Below are 22500 nucleotides of genomic sequence, written 5' to 3'. Positions count from 1 at the left end.
AAGGGGGGAAAGCCCCCGGTTAGCTCCCTGTGTGTGTGTGTGTGTGTGTGTGTGTGTGTGTGTGTGTGTGTGCGTGTGCGTGTGCGCACGCGCGCTACTGGCCGAACTCTGCCCTTTGTCGGGGGGAACCATTTGTTGTTGCTCTGTTCTGGTATGCATGGGTATTAGGAGGGGGGATGAGGGGTATTTAGAGGAAGGTGAAGGTGTAGAATTACACAGCGCAGGGTCCAGCCGCAGATTGATGCCCACACACACACACACGGCTAAATGTTTTATTTTGGGTTCTTTTGTACAGTAGCCAGAGAACGGTGTGGGGAGACAGGGAAGGGGCTTCATTAGAGGCGGCATTCATGCAAGTCTATGGTGGTAGCTTGAGTACAGCCAGGACCGTGTGGACTCAAGTTTAACAGGCCTAGTTATTTCAATGGTCGAAACTGAATATAGAACTTTACAGACATGTAGACATACTATTGGATAACGCTATTAGAAAAAAAATAAATAAAATGGACCTTGATTAGTCTTTGATGCGTCTGTTATGAAAAAAGGCCCTTTTAGTCAGTGCACAAAGTCACGCATATTTTACAATAAGTCAGTGTTTTTGTACCTCTATCGATTATTTTACTATATTTTAGGGATGACCATTGCTGCTTAAAGATATCGACACACAAATATCTGAGAAACATTGTGGATATTATGACTAAGCGGGTAGAAGCGTAGATTAGAACAGCTAGAACGTTCTCTGAAGTTCCAAAAATGGCATTACTTTACTGTAACGCAGCCCTAAAGACAATTTAACTACATCATGATTGTTATGATAACCAAAATCCCAGACAATATCTCGTCCCATATCGCGACATAAATTGTCTTTTTTCTTCCGTTTAGTAAAAGTGGTGTCAAGATAATAAGGGGACTCAGAGCAAGCCTCGAGTTTTTTTTGTTTTTTTTTTTCCCCGTCAAATTTAGGAAGGTGACCTTATCCTTCTTGTCTGAAATCCGAGAGCCCCTTGTGACACGCCCTGTTTGCGTGGCGCCCTTCTTCCCGTCTTCGGTCTGTGTTTTTTTATTTTTATTTTTTTTTCCCAAAATTTTTTATGAGCATTCCTGTTTGTGTGAGCGGGGGATAATCGGGTGATGTTAGCAGCACGAGTAAGTGGGGGCCGCTGATTGTTGGGGCACGCAGATAGGTTTGACCTTTGACACCCCGGCCCCGCCACCAATCCTGACAGCCCTGAGCAGGTGTGTGTGTGTGTGTGTGTGTGTGTGTGTGTGTGTGTGTGTGTGTGTGTGTGTGTGTGTGTGTGTGTGTGTGTGTGTGTGTGTGTGTGTGTGTGTGTGTGTGTGTGTGTGTGTGTGTGTGTGTGTGTGTGTGTGTGTGTGTGTGTCATGTCCGTTGGCGAGCGGGGGTCGTCTCCCGAAAGCTATTCTGCTGCAATTGAGTCTCCGTCCTTGTATTTAAAAACAGTGCGACAGGAGCTTGTAGCCGACATTATTCGGTGGCACGCGGAGTGAGGGATGGAAACGAGCCGGCGGTAACGGAGGAGAGGGCGCGGTCAGAGGTTGGCTCCGGTTAAGTGTGTCCGCAACGAAGTCTAAGTAAATATCGTTGTCCCCTTGCTCGGGTCGCGTTGCAGTCCTCCTGCCTTTTTTAAAATGACGAGTCACTTTTAGACTTGCCCGCCGATTAAAAGCGCCCGCAACGCTTCAATGTCAGCGCGTTAACATCGTCGCCCCCCTATTTATTTCACTTAACACAAATTCATTTTTAAATTTCCCCGAATTAGACGCACACATAAGCCGCCGCGCTCCGTCCGGCGAGCGTGTGCATGCGTGCTTTTGTCCGGGGGGAGCTGGGGGTCGGCATTATTTCCACAGCCCCCGTAGTCCTGTTTAAGGAGCCGGCTTTTCTCTTGATAGGAGGGGGCTTAACAAATAGTCACATGAGAGCGGCGCCGCTATTTCGGCCGCGTCCGCCCAGAGCCAGCGCTCGGCAGCGGGACACGGTTCCAGAATCCAAACTGTGAATTCACTAACACGCACTAATGAGGCCACCGGAGAATTGGTTAATGAAAGGGATCGCAGGGCGGTGAGATTGGTCCCGCTGAAAAACCGGGCGACAGGGCTTCATCGATTAAGGCCTGGGCGGCCAGCACGCGCTTTTTAAAATCGACAAAACAAAATTGCAGACGGACTTGTATAGACAGGGGGATGCGACAACACTTTTCCTGCCGCAGTGTTTTTTCATTTATAATCTTTCCCGCCAAGACAACCGAATTTAACCCCTTGATTGATGATGCTCATGATTACGACGACGCACGGGTGTTTTTGTAAAAAAAGAAGCACAAAGAGGTAGCTGCTAATTGTCCGAATTTGCCAGAATGTGTGAATAGGCAATGTATGATCATATGTATCCTGATGAGACTAGATGTGGTATGGTAGTTTATTGTATCTTATTTTGGTTATTGTGATATAGTTAAATGGATTCTTTAAGGTTGCATTTCAGCGAAGTAATGCCACTGTTCTAATCTACGCCTCAACCTACTTGGTCATAATATCCACATTGCTCATTTCTCAAGAATTTCTTGTGCTGCGTAAATATCTTATCAGAGCTCCAGTAGTCCTCCCCAAAATACCGTCCGGTCGATCAACGTTGAGGTATTCTTTTCCAAAAATACTGTGATGTTTGATTTTTGTCAATATCGCCCAGTCGTCCATGTTGAGTAACGGTCGGCCATTATTGTCTTGAGATGTTCCCAAAGCCCTTATTTAAAAAACAACGTTTCGCGAGTCCAAACCTCGAAACGTGTGTTGATGATGGACAGAATGATGAGTCACTCAATTCAGATTAACTGGAGCAATCTGGGTGTATGGTAGGGCTGCAATCACACCACTTGAGCTGATTGAGTCGGTACTCTGACTTAATTCGGCATTACTGAATACTAAATTATTTGCCGCACTTGACATGGCCACAGTATAGAACAGATAATGTTGTTATGGAAAATTGAAATCAGCCGAGAGAGCCCATGAGATGAGGGAAAATTTAAAAACCTGACGGCGCTAATATCATTAAACTGAGCGTTTCAGCGCTACTTATCCCCAGCATCTCGTCTTAATAAGCCCGGCGCACTGTCCACTCACCCGGCGACGCTCGCTCGCAAACCGTATTAATATTCCGCCGCTTGTACTTGTTTGGCAGGAAATGAAAGAAGCACTCAGTTGCGTACCATAATTGTAATTGATTAGACAGAGGGTGGAGTCATTTACAGTGAAACACAGCGTGCGCCGTGGCAGCCAGCTGTATAAAATCAAACGCGGCTTCATGAGGGATTGATCCTCCGCGCAGCCGATGTGAGAACACAGTCGTGTGTGTGTGTGTGTGTGTGTGTGTGTGTGTGTGTGTGTGTGTGTGTGTGTGTGTGTGTGTGTGTGTGTGTGTGTGTGTGTGTGTGTGTGTGTGTGTGTGTGTGTGTGTGTGTGTGTGTGTGTGTGTGAGAAGATTATCCAAGAAACTAGATGAGGATTACCGATGTTTAAAATAGCAATTTGGTCAATAGCCAATGCCGATAACGATGTTTTTCCGAGTTCCCCTGAACGCAGCATCACCTACGGTTTTCAGGGTTTCCATGAACGCCGCATCACTTCCTGCTCGGAGCGCTGCAGAGAGCCTTGTCCCCGTCCTCTTAAATCGGCTGCCGTTGGCGTCGTTCTCTCGGGCGGAAGAAAAAATGTTAAAATGGGTCGCCAAATGTACTTTGGCGTTGGTTCATATACCTGTGCCCGCCCGCCCAAGTAAAGTTTGTGTTGGAAACACTGAATAATAATCGGCCGCCGTCGTTGAATGTCAATTTATTTGCAGATAGGCCGATGGCGGTCACCGAGGCAAATACCGGCCGATACCGATCTACAGTCGATAAATCACTGCATCCCTAAACTAGATTTGTGAGTGAGTCTCGATATATTGACACATGCAACCCTTATAATAAACCAGTTACAGACTCTGATATCCTGCAACATGCGAAAAATATTTTTTTGTGCAGCAGTGGGGTGATTTTTATGTCGGGGGGTGGGGGGCACATTCTATCACTACTGTGAACTCACACATGCACACAGTGATGTGCATGGGCACGCCAAGATTGTTTCAGCGGAAAGGGGGTCTTTAAGTGTGTGTGTGTGTGTGTGTGTGTGTGTGTTGGGGGGCGGGGGCGCGGCGGGCGGGCGGGCGTGCCCGTGTGCTTGTTGTCCATGTTGCGGTTAGCTGCCCCCTGACAGCGCCGCGTTCCTCCGCAGGCGCTATTTCAGGCGGTTGACTGTCATCCCCAAAATGCTTTTCGTCTGAGCGCATTTCAAAACAATCGTCACCAGAGCCCCCGGCTCCCGTTACAAGGGCCTTCCGCCGCACCAAGGTTTAACATGCCGACTCTTATCCGATGATCAGCAACAGGGGGTGGATGTGTGCGTTTCGTGTAATTGTGTGTGTGTGTGTGTGTGTGTGTGTATGTGTGTGGGTACCGGCTGGGCGGCTGTTTTCAAATGGGAACCGTGTAGGAGCAGGAACTCGGGGGGCGAGCAACTGGCTCTTTTATCCATTTGTCTATAATTTTGTCCGTCTATTTGTATGCACCCGCTGTTGATCTATCCATTGTCCCCAGCCCCCCATCCCTCTATCAATCATTTTATGAAGCGGGTCAATTGAGAATGAAATACTGATTGGTGGGGGTGGGAGGGAAGGTGGTAGAAATGACAGCCTGACATAAGGCAAAAGCCCTTTTGGAAAGGAGGAAGGGCATTTGGATCACAATAAAAGATCACATGAGAGCGAGAGAGACGTGACAACAGGAGATGCAAATCACCGCAGATAAGGGAAAAACACAGCACAACAACAGCTGGGAAAAGGCGGACATCGCGGCAAGACGGAACCGGTCATCAATTAGCATGACAACCTGCAATAATACGCCCCGCTAATGGGTTCATCTCATTGAGGGGAGACGCGGTCGTACGCGCCGAGATGTTATGACCGATCTGCGAAGAGGAAGGTCGGCAAGCGACGGGACCAGAAAGGAAGGTCGCGTGGCCGCGCTCGGGCGGATATCGGCGGTGTTCGAGAAGAAGTGCGGAGAATATTCACTCAAAGCAACCTTTGTACAGGCGGTAAATGACCAGTGCAAAAAATGAATTGTGAGTTGAATTAGGGCAGGGCAATATTGAGAAGATTGGATTATCTCAATATTTGTTTTTGTAAAAAAATTACTCCGTGCCGATAGTTTGACAGTAGTTTGCGGCCGACTAACGGTGCTTTCATACGGTATTTACACACAGAAATTATTTCAAGTAATCAATTGTATTAAAATACATTGGTAATGTGGATATTTTGACCAAGCAGGCATTGCTGAGAGCAGTCTGTGAAGTTCAAAAATAGAATATTTTGATATTGCCTAGCCTTCATTTGTATGGGAAGAATCTAACAGGCGCAAAAAATAAAAAATAAAAAAAAGGGTTACGGGAATGAGCTGGATGAAATCCCATGGCTTCCTGGTCCTCATAAACTCCAAAAAAGGGAACGATGAACGGCCTTTTCTGCTTGACTTTCATTTTTTTTTTTTCTTTTTTTTTTTTTACTCATTATGCTGCATCCCATTCCCATGTCTCACTGCTCCCACTCCCTTCTCTCCCATCCGTCTCCTTTTTATCGCCTCTTCGTCCTTATTGTTATTTTTTCCGGTTGAAGCCCGACCGCTCGCCCGGACGTACGGTCTGACCCTTTTCGGACGTCTGCGGCGCCGGGAACTCTCATTCTGCCCGTGAGCGCCTCCCCCTCGACTCCTCTCCATCACCGGCCAGTGATAATTACGCCGCGACGGCGGGGGGGGGGAGCGGAGGAGGAGGTGGAGGGAGCGGCGAAAAAGAGGCGGAGGAGGGGGAGCGCGTGGGGAGAGGGCTGAGTGATGGCGGAACTTGCCGAAAAAAAGGTGGAAGAACCGCTGAAACCGGAGGGGAAACGGAGGAACTCCAGCCGAGCATATGCCGAATATAAACAGGAAACACTTCGGCGAGGAAGGGCAGGGACATAGTCTGAGAAGGGGGTTGATAATGGGAGGTTTGACCTTGACAGGTTGTGTAAGCCTACAATTAGAGCTCGCTAATCTCGGCTCATGAAAGCCGCAGGAAGTTTTAAAACCGATTGTCGCGCGGGACGCTATGGCAAGTCCTCGGGGGGGGGGGGGGTCCGAAATTTTGCGCGGTCTTTCACTTCGATGACTTCCCCTCGACGATGCAGGACGCCGCCACAAATCGTTCGCGCTTGACGAGGTCTCCTGACCCGGGCGCAAATTTTTTTTCCAACAGGATTCCGACGCACATCGTTCTAAATTGCGGCTTAAATTGCGTCAAGTGCGGCTTAACCGACATTTCAACCAAAAGTTTCTCCGTTTGATCGAGAGAGACCCCGCGCAAGAGCAACGGCCCAAAAGTGCACGCAAGTCCGATTTGGTTTTTGAGGGGTTCCCCCCCCCCGGTTTTTGTGAGGACTTGAAAGATTTGTCCGCCGTGCACAGCTCCTCATTAGTTTGGTGTTCTAGTCGCAGTGGTTCTCAACTCGGGGTTCCGTGGACCCCCAGGAGTCCTTCACGAGGCTCCATGGGGTCCCCGGCAGAGTCATTAATGGTTCGGCTTCACCGTTATGTGATTTACAAGGCGTTAGCGACATTAGAGGATGTACAATAATGACTGTTTAAGTCATAGTTTCACCATACCTATATAGGCAGGTATGGAGGTTCCGATTAATCACATCTGGCAAAAAAATAAATAAATACATTTCTGAGATTGTGGCCCCGGAGACAAAATTTATTGAATGACGTCCGTGGCGCTCATCAAATCGAAGGTCCTTGACATGGAGGGGGGGGGGGGACAAAGGGCGGGGATCCCTGCTCCACCCTAGGCGGCACTGCACCCATCAAGCCCTGTTTGAAGCCCTTGTAGTCTGGGAACCCGGTTTTAATGAGGCCCTTCTTTATTGCCCGCGGGGATTCCCGGGGGCCTCGACTTCGAATTAACGGCGTAAAAGCGCTATCAAGTAACGTCTGCTGCCCCCCCCACAACCACCCAACCCCCTCCCTCTCCTCTTGTGCTTTTTCAGTTGCGTTGCGGAGCTATGGGCGGCATGCGCTGTGCTGAGTAGAGCAGTCATCGTAGCGAACACACACACACACACACACACACACACACACACACACACACACTCGCACCCCCCTGCCGCCGTGTGTTTGGATAGTTCCCAATAAGTATGTGTTTGGCGGTATGCGTTCAAAGACGGAGCGTTTTTCTTGCCCCGTGCGCACGCACACACACAAAACTCGTCCCTCGTGCAAACACGCCCTCCGCTCCGCCGCGCCGACATTCCGGGGCCGCGGTCAAACGACTTGTCTTTCACGGGGGGGGGGAGTCGGTCCCGCTGTCACTGACGGCGTATGGAAAACCTGTCTAAATGAGTCTGCACATCAATTACATCAACACATTCTCACCTCTCCATCTCACCACCACGACACCCCGCCACACACACACACACACACACACACACACACACACACACACACACACACACACTCCCGCTCTTCCTCTTGCTGTATTTCCCACATCGTTCCTTTGCTCACATTTCTTTTCTCTTCTCTTCGATCCGACCTTCAAACTGGTTATTTGTCAGTTTGCGAAACACACCTACGAGTGCGCCCGTATTGTATAGTTTCAGCGGTAACTCTCAGGACCCGCCCTTCACACACCCCGTGTCTGGTACTGTCTGCCGAAACCCTCTTCTACGGGGCAGCCGTTCGGATTCAGGGCGCCCCGGTTTAGAGCCCGTACCTGCCCAAATTGTAAGTTTTAGCGCGCGGAGGGACAGCTGGAAATACAGGCTGCTGACTTTAGCCGCCGAGTTCTGATTTGTACGTCCCTCTGGGTGTGCTGTGCTTCTGCTGTGTCACATATCTCCTCCCCGGCTCCCTTCTCTCCGCCCCCCCCCCGCAGAGCTACCAAGAGACGGCGATTTAAGACCGGACTCCCTTTGGCTTAGATTTGCATGCGCCTTTTTGTTTTCGTGCAGTTCGTGTCGGGGTGTCGGGGTATGTGGGTGTATGCATGTGTGGCGAGCCCCTGACCTTGACTGTCGTCCCTAATGGAGGAGGCTGTTCTGTAATGACTCAAACTCCCCCTCACCGTACACTGGTATGTAGCAGCCCATAAAGCATGCTTAAGTCCCACTCTGGTTTCAGGGAGTGGAACCCCCCCCCCCCCCCACCCTCGACCCCTCGCACTCTGAAATAGCCCCGTCCTTGTCCCCGCAGGCCGCGCTGTCTGTTGGGGTGTGTGTATATATGCGGCAGCATTTGATTGAGGGGCAGATTGCTGGTGACAGGTCACACCGCGTTCCATCCTTCCAAGCCCTCCCCAACCCCCCCAATTTAGCAATCTTCATTCCCCCCCCCCCCCCCCCCCCCCCTCTTACACTGTCTCTTCTGGGCCCCCACCTGTTGGGATCCCTCTGGTCTCACACACACAGACGCACACATTACAATCCACATTAACAGATTTTTTTCGTGTCCGTCACTCACCCAGTGGGCGATAAAAGCAATTAGAAGTCATTAAGGCCTGTGAATGTGCACGCACGTGTGAGTGTCTGTGCGCTCGCCCACATTTTGCTCAGCGCTATACGTGTGGGCTGAAAGGCCTGTTGCGGCGTGGTCCGTAATTGCCCTCTCAGATAATTATCCCCCATTTAGGAGCAAGTCACCTGCTCTGTTCGCTGGGCTTACATACACACACGCACGCACAGACACACACTCATACACACACTCATACACACACTCATACACACACTCATACACACACTCATACACACACTCATACACACACACAGACACACACACAGACACACACACACACACACACACCCTTCCTGATCAAAAGCTAACTCCTTTAAGATATTTATTAATGTTTTGCGTGTCCTTGTGAGGATTGTTTGTTTACTGGTTTCAGCCTACCCGTGTGTTTGTGCTGCCTGCAATATCGCCTTGTTTTGGTTGGGGTCTCGCTCACCTTGTGGTGTTTTTTTTGTTTTTTGTTTTTTTTCCCCCTTTCCCCTCAGATCCTGATGCACACCAAGGACATGGTTCAGAAGGTGAGTTATCGCCCGCTCGGGCTGGGTATTGGTGCTCGATACCTTTCTTAAGGTATCGATTGAAATAACACAGCGCCAAGTGGTTCTTGGAAACTTCTCCAGTCAAACAGTACCTGCATTCAATCCTTTTTTTGTGCCCAGATCTAGGAAAAAAAAGACTATTTGTATGGTGTTTGTTCGCGGTCAATCACCGCAAGTGCTCTTTGATTGAATGCGTGGTGTGATTGGCTCGCTGCCGCAGCAGCAGCTACAGCAGTCTGTTAAATGATAGGTTCACAATTTTTCAAGTCTGTCTCTAAACAGCAGTCAGGCGTCCATTTGAACAGCGAAAGAGGTTTTCCCCCCGCTACAATCATCCCTCCTGTACTGGCTATTTGTTTAAAATTACACCGGCCATATACTTCACGGCACAAATTTGTACAGTTATTTTAATATTTCAACCATTTGAACACTTTTAAAATGTATTTGGGTAAAAATAATTTGGATGGGGGAGAGTGGTGGCATTTTATGCAACTGCATGCTTCCAATCACATGATGGTTATACACTAGTAGAAAATATAAGTATCGAATGAAGTACTCTATGGTAACATTTTTTACAATAAATCATGCTTGACCAATTTAGAACAACTGGCTTGTTTTTTTTTGTTCTTTTTACATTCAATTTATCACAACCTAGTCAAATCATGTCAAAGTATGTCCAGTGTCTATGGATGCTGATGTCATAACTCTACTCTTCTCTTACTGTTATTGCATTTCTTCTGCGGCTCAGATGAATCTGGAAGTGATTTACGGTGACACCGACTCCATCATGATAAACACCAACAGCAGGTCTCTGGAGGAAGTCTTCAAGCTGGGACACAAGGTGCGATGGTGTACATTTGTGCCCGAAAATGCCGTCATTCCATTTTGCCTTTCTCTTTTGTTATATGCCTCTAAATACACATGGAATAGACCAAACACATTTTTTGTTCCTGATGTTAACTGTCTCACCCTGTATCTGAATGTGCGTTTCGCCGTCCCACAGGTGAAGGCGGAGGTGAACAAGCTGTACAAACTGCTCGAGATCGACATCGACGGCGTGTTCAAGTCGCTGTTGCTGCTGAAGAAGAAGAAATACGCCGCCCTGGTGGTGGAGCAGCATGGCGAGGACCAGTACAGCACCAAGCAGGAGCTCAAGGGCCTGGACATCGTGCGGAGGGACTGGTGCGACCTGGCCAAGGAGTGCGGCAAGTACGTCTTCTTGGATGAGGGGGCAACAAAGGCCATAAGTTTCCTTCAGAGTTTCCTTTTTTTGTCACTATATAACCTCGAGTGCCGATTGAATCCTTATTTTTAGCGCTGATAAGGGTACCGATATACAATTAGCTTTAGGGAGAGTAATACAGTATATATTTTTTGTAATATTGAATTTGTTGGAACACCACTAGGCTCCGGTGATTGGATGAATATATCGGCAATCGGCCGATTTGATTTATTTATCTATTTTTTATGGTCTGTCTCCTCGAGAGTTCAACTCCCCAACTAATTAACCTGTCTTTAGTGTGTCGCCGCTGAGATGATATGCGTCGCTTCTGTATCATGTCCCGGTGAAATCACGCGCGCTGTTTATTGTATTGGATAGCCCTCGAATTTGGCAAACCACACAGCTTTGTTGTCAAAATGAGCAATGTCACACTCAGCCAGTTAAAAGCTCCATTACTATACGCCACAGTCTACCAATCAGAGGAGAGATTTCTTGGACCGATCTAATCATCTTCATCATGTGCGGCTTTTGGAATGAGTTGCTTTAGACCAGCGTGAGTTTTGCCCGGTTTTTTTTTTCTGCATGATGGTTGGAAAAAAAATTTCTGAGCAGGAGATTTATCCGAGCCCGGTCAGTGAGAGTGGTTCGCAAAACCCGCGAGTATATCGCCAATCGCTGGTTGTTGGGCTGACGGTGGCCGGTAGGAAAATTTTGACACATCGCCCAACCCTATCAACCACCTCGGAGAATGAAATGTAGCATCAAAGAAACAAAGGCAAATATTAAAGAATACAGATTAAGAATAATGCAAATTAAGGGTTTGTTGGGGTAGTCCAACTGCAGGTTCGCTACACTTCGTCGCTGTAGTTGTCACACTTTAAATGTACAATCCGATCTTGGACGATACTTTTAAAGAATCGGACCTCTTGTTGATCTTACATCTTGCCCTCTTATTGTTGCCTCCCGTCTCCCGCCTCAGCTACGTCATCGGCCAAATCCTGTCGGACCAGAGCCGCGACGCCATCGTGGAGAACATCCAGAGGCACCTGGTGGAGGTGGGAGAGAAGGTCGCCAGCGGCTCCATCTCCCTGAACCAGTACGAGATTCACAAGGTGGGGAGGCGTCTAGAATCGGAACTTAAGACCTAACGTTAGAAGCTTTTTTCTTATTTTTTTTCTATTTTTGGGCTGTCATCATTCACCCCCTCCCTCTCTTTTTCCACCTGCTTCCTGCTCCCGTCGCACATTTCCAGGCTTTGACCAAGGACCCCCAGGACTACCCCGACAAGAAAAGCCTGCCTCACGTGCACGTGGCCCTGTGGGTCAACTCCCAGAGCGGCCGACGGGTCAAAGCCGGCGACACGGTCTCCTACATCATCTGCCAGGTAGGTGTAGGTGTAGGTGTAGGTGTGTGTGTGTGTGTGTGTGTGTGTGTGTGTGTGTGTGTGTGTGTGTGTGTGTGTGTGTGTGTGTGTGTGTGTGTGTGTGTGTGTGTGTGTGTGTGTGGTCAGATTACAGACGGATCAGATTTATTTATAGCCTTAGGGACATCACCTCGTCAATTAAGCAGTTTATAAGTAAGTTGAGAAGATGAATCTGCTTTGCACAAATTATTACCCCCGTACACACATTGCCGATGTATGCCAATCATGGTCAATGTCCAGTTCCACCCCTTGTCACCTAGCCTTATTTAGCCTTAAGTGAGCAGTAATTGTCAAGTCTGACCGCCCTGCCCTCCCTGCCCCAGGACGGCTCTACACTGCCAGCCAGTCAGAGAGCCTACGCCTTGGAGCAGCTCCAGAATCAGGACGGCCTCCGCCTTGACTCTCAGTACTACCTGGCCCAGCAGGTGCACCCCGTTGTGTCCCGCATCTGCGACCCCATCGATGGCATCGACGGCGTGCTCATTGCCACATGGCTAGGTGAGTGGCACGAATGCGCCTGCACTGTGCCGAATTCTATCTCCATCGATGCCGAAAGAATGTTGGGACCGCCTGGCCGTCAGCCTCTCCCCCGTCACAGCTCTCTGTTGTTCCTTCTCCCCCTCCATCACCTTTCACAATCCAAAAAGCAGGTATAGGAGGGAGTTTAAATATCTGCAGTCAGACAGGTTGACCCAGGTTGACCCAGGTTCTTCTGAGTTTTTTTTAATTATTATTATTTTTTTATTCCTCTGATAATATACATTCGGCATATCAAAACGTAGTACAAAGAACCATCAGCTCAGTAAAAATGAAAATACTGTGCTTTTGCTTCGGTTCTGGTAATAAGCCTATTGAATAAACTTTCAATTCATCGTACAATTACAAATATTAAATAAATAAGTAATAATAATAATAGTAGTTATTATGATGATGATTATTATTATTATTATTATTATTATTAATAATAATAATAATAATAATAATAATAATAATAATAAATTAATAATTAAATGAAATACAAAAACATTGAAACCAGTATTCTATGTCAGGGAAGGGGAAACAAATTTATTAGTCTTGTTGGTTTTGCCATTTAATGTGGGCAAACTCGCAAACAATGCCGAGATCGATCAAATTTGCAGGGGATTTTTGCGATTGCAAAATCCCAATTTCCTGGAGGGACTGGACATCCACCAACATGGCTAAGATAGCTGCATGAACCGCAGGTGTCTGATGGGAGACTCTAACTTTCAGTTCCTTCACGTGTCACAGTATGTGTTCACGCTATTATGAAAGATCAAAAATCTGGCATCGACTCAGATTTAAATAAAAGCCGCCGTAAAGACTGTCTCAAAAATAAAAACAACCCCCCACCCCCCAACTGTCAAACAATTTGAAAAACGACAACTCCAAAGGGCCTTGAAGCAGCTCATAATAATAGCAACGGTAAGGAAAGTCACCATTTTTATTTTAGAATCCCATAATTGCCAACAATCCCTTGAAGAACAGGAATTTGATGCTAATACTAAACGCTGATCCTCGCCTGGTGCGGCGCGCCGGATGGCCCCGCCGCCAGTCTCCGTGTTTATATGTTATCATTATGGAGTTACAATACTTAACCGCTTTACAGTCTGCTGACAGTCCTGACAGCCAAAATATGTAAAAGCCTCGGCGACTAACGTTTTGACAGTCCAATAAAAACAAGAGTTTTGCTCACAAACGATATACGAACACCATAGCTTGGATGGGGCAATCTGCAAGTGAAGGAACAGCTGTGTGGTACATTGTTTAAATGGATGGAGAGCCAAAAAAGATCTGTGTGCACAACTAACAAAAGGGTAAAAAAAAATTTTGATGTGATTTTGTTGTACCGCTATAAATTGCTAAACTGCAGTGACATAATGGAGGGGTGTGTGTGTGTGTGTGTGTGTGTGTGTGTGTGTGTGTGTGTGTGTGTGTGTGTGTGTGTGTGTGTGTGTGTGTGTGTGTGTGTGTGTGTGTGTGTGTGTGTGTGTGTGTGTGTGTGTGTGTGTGATAACTGGCTGTAGTAGTAGGTCTGCTTCTGACATTCAGTCATAACGTGACAAATACACAAATTTAGATTTTTACTTTAAAAAAAAAAGTAGTATCACACCTTCTTGTGACGCACGTCACCATTCTTTCTCCGTCCTCTCTCCCACGCACATCAGCTCAGTGACTAAACGCCCAGATTGAAACACAAAGGAAGCTCCCACGAGGGGGGTTCGGCGCAGTAATCAGTAATCCCACTAATATCACCTCGCTCATCCTCCCCGCTCCAGGCCTGGATCCCGGCCAGTTCCGGGCCCAGCAGCAGCAGCACCGGGAGGAGGAGGGCGACGGCCTGCTGGGGGCCCCCGCTCAGCTGACGGACGAGGAACGCTACAAGGACTGCGAGAGGTTCAGCTTCAGCTGCCCGCAGTGCGGCACGGAAAACCTCTACGACAACGTCTTTGAGGGAGCGGTGAGTCAGCGGGGTTCAAGGGTACATTGGGAGCACATAAATCTCACCATTGTGCGTTCCGGTTGAATCATAATAATAATAATAATAATAATAACTGGGATTTATGTAGCGCCTTTCACAAACCCAAGGACACTTAACAATGGAAAAACATAAAAACTTTTTTTTTTAAAAGACAGGATGGATAAGTCGAAATAAATAAATAACAGGGAAAAAAAGGGTGGGGGACAGTAGGCCTCGTTGAACAGGTTGGTTTTGAGCAGGCTTTTGAAGGTGGCCAGGGATGCAGCATTTCGAATGTCAGTGGGGAAAGAGTTCCAGAGGCTGGGGGCTGCCACACTGAAGGCTCTGTCCCCAAAGGTTCATAGCCTAGTGCAGGGGGTGGGGAACAGACCCGTGTCTTGCTTGGAACCCCGGACAGGACTCCATTGCAGTAGTCCAGACGGAAGGTGATGAAAGTGTGGATTAGTGTTTCTGCCACGGACTCGGGACAGTGGAGGGCAGAGTCTGGAGATGTTCCTGAGGTGGATAAGGCAGATTTTGGCTCTGGATTTGATGTGTGAGTGGAATGAAAGGGATGAATCGAAGATGACGCCTAGCTTGCGTACTTCAGGGATGGGCAAGATAGAGCAGCCATCAACAACCAGGAGATCTCTAACCTTCCTGAGCAGCGCCTTGGGAGCCACAACCATGAGTTTAGTTTTGTTGTTGTCGAGTTTGAGCAGGTTTGATGACATCCAGACTTTCATGTCGTGTAGGCAGTTGAGAAGAGACTGAGGGGGGATGATGGTTTTTGTGCTGAGGTATAGCTGGGTATCATCTGCGTACGTATGGAAGCATAGGCCATGGTGGCGTATGATCTGACTAAGGGGGGAGCATGTCGATTGTGAAGAGGAGGGGCCCAAGCACGGCGCCTTGAGGCACGCCTTGGTCAACTGGTCCAAGGGAGGAGCAGGAGTCTGTGATAGAGACAAACTGCTTCCTGTTGGTGAGATAGGATTGGAACCAGGAGAGTGCTGTACCGGAGAGGCCAAGGTAGCCGGATAGACAGTTGAGGAGGATAGTGTGGGAGACTGTGTCCAAGGCAGCTGAGAGGTCAAGGAGCAGGAGGATACTGATGTAGCCTGCGTCAGTGGCAATGAGGAGGTCGTTGGTGTTTTTAATGAGGGCTTTCTCTGTGGTGCTCGTGAAGCTCATGCTTGGGCATGTGCTGTTGGAGTCGGGCGCCAACTGCTCGGTCCAGGATTTTGCTTTGGAATGGAAGGTTGGACATCGGGCGGTAGTGGTTGGGGTTGTCCGGGTTGACCAGGCTTCGTTATGATCGGTGTGATTGAGGCCATTTTGAAGTTGGTGGGAACCATGCCGGGTTTCAGAGAGGAGTTAAGATGGCCACCATGACCAGGGGAAAGGGTGGGTAGGCAGGCCTTGACCAGGGCTGTGGGCATGGGGTCCAGAGAACAGGTGGAGGCCTTGGCCTGGGTGACCAGCATAGGAGAGGAGCATAGAACAGCCTTCCGAATAAAGTTTCCCTCTCAGGTTATTGACAATGTAAAGTATCCCACAGCACACTCCATATCCCGGCCAGACTCTTTTGGACTTCCTAAAGTTCAACGCACATTTAATCCTTCGGTTTAATGGGATCAACTCAGGTGTTTTATGCTCAGTCCAAGGCAGTGAGATAATAATTTTATATATATATATATATTTTTTTTTATGTGTCAAACGTCCTGTGATTTAATCCAGCGGTGTGTTTTGTCTCGGTCTGTATTTTTAGACAGCTGCTTGGCTCCAGCACACTATGTTTTCATTGGCACAGTTTTGGCTCTGCAACTTGAAAAGACTCACCTTAACCTCAGCCGCCCTGATGAGTAGACACACTTCACATACGCTTCACATACGCATACACATACATACATACACACACACACACACACACACACACACACACACACATACACACACACACACACTATCCATTTATCGGGCCAAGGCCAAGCCTCATTGTGAGCGTATTTGTGTTATCAGCTTCTAATGAGGAGTAGTGAGCACAGCTTCTTCTTGTCTCAAAGACACTAATAAAGTTCGACTAACGCCCCCGGTTCTCCGCTTACAAAGATACCTGGCATTAGATCAAAAATAATTATTAGAGATGATGTGATATTTAACAGATGGCAACATACAGTATAATTCACACATACATTAACAGAGATGCAGGTGCTGTGCCGCACACATGATGGAGAAAGAAACGTTAAAAGCTTTTACTCGCATAACCTCACAACGTGAAGAGCTAATATCAGCAAACTCATCCATACTCAGTCAGACTAGAACCCCCGCCCCTCTTAAACTCATTCACCCACCAACAGCCAAGTCATATTGAACCTCCATCTTGTTTAGGTTCCTGCCAAGGAGGTAAGAAGAATATACAAAGTCCTTGAAAATTAACTAAACTTCTGTCAAAACAAAGCAAATCTTTGGCTTTGCCATTCTGCACTGAAAGGCGGTATTCCTTGCGAGATTCGGCTTCTCTCCCACACGCATACACACACACACACACACACACACACACACACACACACACACACACACACACACACACACACACGCTCAGAAACCGATAAGCCTGTACATTAATTAGCGTTGTGAACATGGTCTAACAGCTCAGCGAGCGGGGAGGACAGCCAGGGCCTTGACACGGCCAGGGGAGGTAGGAGGGACAGACGGGGCGATGGAGGGGAGGGTCCCAACCACTCGTGGAATGAAGGGACAGGCAGAAATAGGGAGGAATGAGTTAGAAAAATAGAGAGATTGTGAGGAAGAAAACCAAGGAGGTTCCCCTCACTTTTGGATTGTTAAAATAACTGGGAAGGGGCATCTTGAAAGTATAATTTGATCGTTCCACACTGCATCACGAATACAAATAGGATTTATTTTGACCAATTACAGAATCATATTTCCGGACGGAATGGTGTGGGGTAGATAATATATTATATATGTTCAAGAAATAATATATCATGGACGTTGGCCGCATGAAAGAGAGGGGTGAACGTGAAATCAGTTTCAGGCCTTTTTCGTGCGTGCGTGCGTGCGTGTGTGTGTGTGTGTGTACTTCTCAACCAACGTTGAGTTTAGAATGAATTGCTCAGGTCAAGGTGTGGGAGGGTGACAGTCTATGAAAAGGCTCATTCAAAATGCTGCTTTTATTTTAAGAAAATTCAAGAACCTCTTTGTTTTATCTCTTGAGTATAAATCCTCTTTTGGTACTTTTACTTTTAAATATTCACTAATGTGAGTGTTTTCACCATTTTTTCACCCCAGGCCCTATTAAAGTGTTGCTTTCCATCTGTGGCATCTTTCAACTGCCACTCGTCACCCGAGTGTCATTTTCAGGGGCACGACACAGAGACACAGGTGATGGGGTTGAAGAGCACCAGTTTCATTCTAGAGAGTGGGCAATGTGGAACAAGCCCGGAGTAGATGTAAAACATGTCATGGCGAGGGCTCCTCTCCTGTATGTGTGTGTGTGTGGGGATGGGGGTTTTACTCTCTTGCTCATTCATTGATCTAACAAGCAACAGGCGTACAGCCACCCTGATCCTGGGCCGAATTGCCAACTGCGACCCATGGTCCAATTTTTAATTGGCCTGCAGCAAATTCTAAAAATATAATGGAATATGGCCCAGACACGAAACTTGCGCTTGACTGTATTGTACTTCTTAGTTTGAACACTAGGTGGAGCTACTGTCTCGAACAAGGCAGCTACTCCAAAAAACAAGAGCAATCAAAGAACGAGAATTCAATTACGTTAGCATGGCCAGAAACACAGTTGTGCGACAAATCGATGACTTGTCAGCTAACTTTAAACAACAATTGTCAGAAAAAGCTTGTGCTTTTGATTTTTACTCGATTGCATGTGATGAGCGCACAGATGCCACAGACACCGCACAGCCATTAATTTTTTTGCGGGGAGTTGACGATTACTTTTGCATTACGGAGAAGCTGCTTGATCTTAGGAGTCTAAAAGGCACAACAACAGGTAAGGACATTTTTGTGTCACATGAAACTGACAAGGTGGGACTTAAATGGGACAAGCTGTGTGGATTTACAATGGATGGGGCTCCAGAAATGACAGGCGAGCGCGAAGCATGGCCTCTATGGTGTGCGCCAAGGTGCAAGAGAGTGGAGCTGAGGCTGTTAAAATGCGCTGTATCATCCACCAAGAAGCCCTCTGCGCCAGGACAGTCCAGCTGGGCGATGTGATGAACACGGTTGTGAAAACTGTCAACATAATTCGGGCACGAGGGCTCTTCCACAGAATTTCAAGCTTTCCTATCTGATGTTGATGCTGAATATGGGGACCCATTCTACCATTCTGATGTGCACTGGCTAAGTTGCGGCTCTCTGCTGCAGCGATCTCTCATTAATGAATTCAGTCAGCGCTTCCAAGATTTGTCTATCATTGAGAAAGAAATCCATCTGTTCTCGACTCCCTCCCTGATGGATGCAGAAGAAGTGGAAGAGAATCTGCAATTAGAACTTATCGAAATGCAGTGTGATAATTCTCTGAAGAATCAACGTCAGCTTCTCTCCCTACCCGACTTCTACCGGAGCTTGGAAAAGGCCAAGTTTCCTCTGATGAGACACCACGCAAAACGAATGATGAGTGTTCGGCTCAACATACATATGTGAGCAAACATTTTCTTTGTTAACTCTGAACAAAAGCAGATTGAGAACCAGAATGACCGACAGCCATCTCCGTGATGTCCTTCGCATCTCAACCATCAGTCCAAAGCGCAGCGTCACTGCTCCCACTGAGTGCAACACTGTTTCCATTATAGTTAAAAATATAGTACACAGTATTCATGTGTTAATAAGCCCAATTACTTAATCAATTCAGTGAATTAAAGTTGATAAAATTTCTAACAAACCTTAGTTGATGTGTTAACAAGCCCAATAACTTAATTGCATAACAGGCTTGATATATACCAAACCCCTTTTCCCCTTATTCTTCCCCTTTTACACAAGGCTGTGAAGGGGGATCATCATCCTGACTAAGAAGCAATCTCAGACTGCCGTTTTGAGAATGTTCTGCCAACCATTTTTGTAACAAAATAAATAAACTCATTAATGGAAAGCTGTGATGTAGGCTGTTTTTTTTTCATTAAGCATTTTCAATTATCAAGCATAATTGACCTCCATTTTATTGATTTTGCTAACTTTAACACAGTAGAGGTGAGGCGATATACCTCACCTCTAGTGAGTGGCCAGCCCTTTGCATATTTTTCTGCTGCAGCTTCTCAGCTATTTAAGTAGGGCTGTACCCCGACTCAGAATTTTGTCAGTCCAATCGGATTCGGCTGTTGAACGTGACTATTCGGCGGGTGAGGGGGGGGACACGGAGGAACGGGGCACGCGGGCACAAGCAATTGACAGAGCGTTCACCGTGCACCATCTCCGTTCCTCCAAATTGGCAACTAAAAACACACGGTTGGTACTTGTTTTATTTGGAGGAAAGGGGCGCGGCTCTCCGGTCTGGGCGCACGGAAAGCTGTGTGCGATTCACACGTGTGAAAATATATTCAAGGGTCCCCTTCTTTATAATTCCTCATGGAAATGTTATCCCTGTGCGTTTTTTGTAAGCTTCTGTCGGTCTTCACCTATTTTCAGTCTGTAATGCACACTGACTGACAAAAGAAAAAAGACTCTGACTGATGATTTGACTCGTCGCCCTTTCAACCCTTAAAAAAAAAAAAGTTGATTCCCCTTTTAGAAAACACTGGGAAAATGATTGGAACCAGCACGGCCTGCGTTCGACAAATTGCAAAAGCAGATCCTTTTGGGACGGCCTGTTGGTCCGTGTGTAGCCGCACGTTGGTGGGAGACGGGCGAGTCCACTGGCGAAACCGCAAGAAAATGTGTTTTCTTGTGTTTCGTTTTTTTTGTTTTTTTGTTCCATTCCTTTTAGAGCGGCAGCAGCAAAGTCGCCAATCAAAAAGCCTTTGGGCCGACGTCCGCGGCGGACACACACGGGTACAGTACCCCGGTTGGCGTCCACTTCCACGCCAACCCTTTCTGCTCCTGTCAGCGCGACAGCTGAGTGGAGAGCAGGTTTAAAGAGAGTGGGTTGTTAAAGTGCTTACGTTTGGTGTAATTGTTGTTGGGTAGCTTTATTTTTATTTTTTTTATTTTTTTTATTGCATTAACTTTCGGTCTTGCTGTCAAGTGGAAAATTTGGGGGATATTGCGGTCACGTTGACCTGCCTTCTCTCGCTCACAAAAACGTAGAGGTTTACAGTCGCCGGGGGTGCTCCACGCGCCGCTGCCGCTGTTTTCCTGTCAACTCTCCTGTCACGCCTGACGTGTGTCCTTTCTGTGACTTCACAGCTTTTCCCCCAGCGTATGCTTGTAGCGAAGAAAGGACTGTCATCATCGTCATGCATTTTGTACTGGTGTTGAAAATTTTATAATGCAAGGGCCTGACCGATGACCCGTCCTCACTGATATTGTGCCGTCGCTGGCGATACGTTACCTCACGACCGAGCTGTTGGACAGTGTTTGCCTATTGATCCTTCAGCTTAGACGACGATGTGGAGATGCCTTTTTTCTGAATTTCTCATCACACCTTCATTCTTTTTGTGTGTTTCAACATCTTTACGTATCCATTGGAACTATTGCTGGTTTTAAAATAAATTTCATTTTAGCGAATTATTGTTTCTGTGTTTGTTTGTTTGTTTGTTTGTTTTTAATTATTTAATTAAAATTATTTCTTTAATTTTTCGAACTTTAACTTTTTTTTTTTTTAGGGAATGAAGTTGGAGCCCAGCCTCCTGCAATGCTGCCACGTCCCCTGTGGGGAGCGTCCCATCGACTACCAGGTCAAAATTGGCAACAAACTCCTCCTCGATATCCGCCGCCACATCAAAACATACTACAGTGTGAGTACTGTGTGTGTGTGAGTACTGTGTGTGTGTGTGTGTGTGTGTGTGTGTGTGTGTGTGTCTTAGAGTGATGATCCTACTGTAACTATATATGTTGTTGTTTTTTTTTTGTTTTTTTTCTTTTCACTGAATGTATGGAAGACTTCCTCATTCATTCCACGCACAGACGCGTGTGTGCCCGCTCACCTCTCGGCCACCTGCGGCGCCGCAAATGGACTTAATTTTGTTTCAATTTGTTTCCTATTCAGTCTCTAATGCTGCAGCTTGTTGCGATAGCAGGGCCTGCCAGCTGTGTGTCTGTTTGTCGTTTTCTCTCTCTCTCTCTCTCTCTCTCTCGCGCGCCATCTATCCAGGGCATAAATTTCTATTTTATAGGTAATTGAAAGGCTTAAAACTCCTTGTCGTAAATTCAAAATGATAAGGTCTCGATTTCGAGACCGTATAAACATTTTCTCAGATTTTATACATACACAACGTGCACAAGAACTTGACTGAAAGAAAACAAAAATAAATGAATTTGTTAACTTTTAGTCAAGTTCTTCTGCACCAGATTAAATATTTCTGATATGATAAAACGCTGATCCCAACTCTGTCTTGTTCTGTGGGGGAAATGGTTGAATTTATTTCAGTTCCCAAGAACTGACATTGCTATCTGATGTAGAGGGATCTGTTATAACAGTTCATATAATCATCTAGTTTGTAACCTACTATGCCCTCTATCAAATATCTCCTAGTTACTTTTAGTCTTACGCCATCTTTGGAGCCGCATTTTGCCTGTGGTCCTTGTTTCTTAATTATTCCTCAAATTATTTGCCATTTTGGGAAGTCACTGTTGTGTGATAAACTGCCACGGGGTTTTTCCTACGAGAGAGAAAAGACGAGCTCTGATTTCACAGAGACTTCGCCGACATTGCAGCGCATATTAAAGTCATTACAGAGTAGTGTACACATCTCACAAAATATAATGGACAACATTCTGTCTTTCGATCCATCGAGCTATACAATCAAATTAATTACTGTGTAGAGTTGCACGACAACAGAGGTACCGAGGTACACAGTCCCAAGCCGCACGACCACCACCGGCAGAGTTGGAACGTGCGTTTGTGCAGAGGTTCCCAACCACCGCAGCGGAGCAGCAGCAGGAAATTGAGTCAATTAAATACATCGAGAATAAAAAAAGACACTGTTTTTATTTGCTTTGTTCAGGGAAAAGATCGCTCCGATAGGAGCTGCGGAGTTGTTCCGCCGCGGAACCGTGCG

The 22500-nt window shown here is 46.9% G+C and overlaps 1 protein-coding gene across 1 annotated transcript in view; it reads left to right on the top strand.

Moving 5' to 3' along the window:
* pola1 (polymerase (DNA directed), alpha 1) overlaps positions 1-22500 on the top strand; it is a gene marked incomplete at its 5' end in the record, with an annotated part of 79568 nt that overhangs the window by 25514 nt on the left and 31554 nt on the right. Inside the window, 8 exons of the mRNA XM_080020613.1 lie at positions 9131-9163; positions 9933-10025; positions 10188-10393; positions 11386-11518; positions 11659-11790; positions 12153-12327; positions 14127-14308; positions 21106-21237. Of these exons, the coding sequence (XP_079876739.1) occupies positions 9131-9163; positions 9933-10025; positions 10188-10393; positions 11386-11518; positions 11659-11790; positions 12153-12327; positions 14127-14308; positions 21106-21237 (1086 nt within the window). The remainder of the gene's footprint in view (positions 1-9130; positions 9164-9932; positions 10026-10187; positions 10394-11385; positions 11519-11658; positions 11791-12152; positions 12328-14126; positions 14309-21105; positions 21238-22500) is intronic.

The sequence above is a fragment of the Zeus faber genome, assembly GCF_960531495.2.
Source record: "Zeus faber genome assembly, chromosome: 19".
In the NCBI taxonomy this organism is placed as follows: Eukaryota; Metazoa; Chordata; class Actinopteri; order Zeiformes; family Zeidae; genus Zeus; species Zeus faber.
Note: the sequence above shows the minus strand (reverse complement) of the source record. Positions and strands in the feature narration are given on the sequence as shown.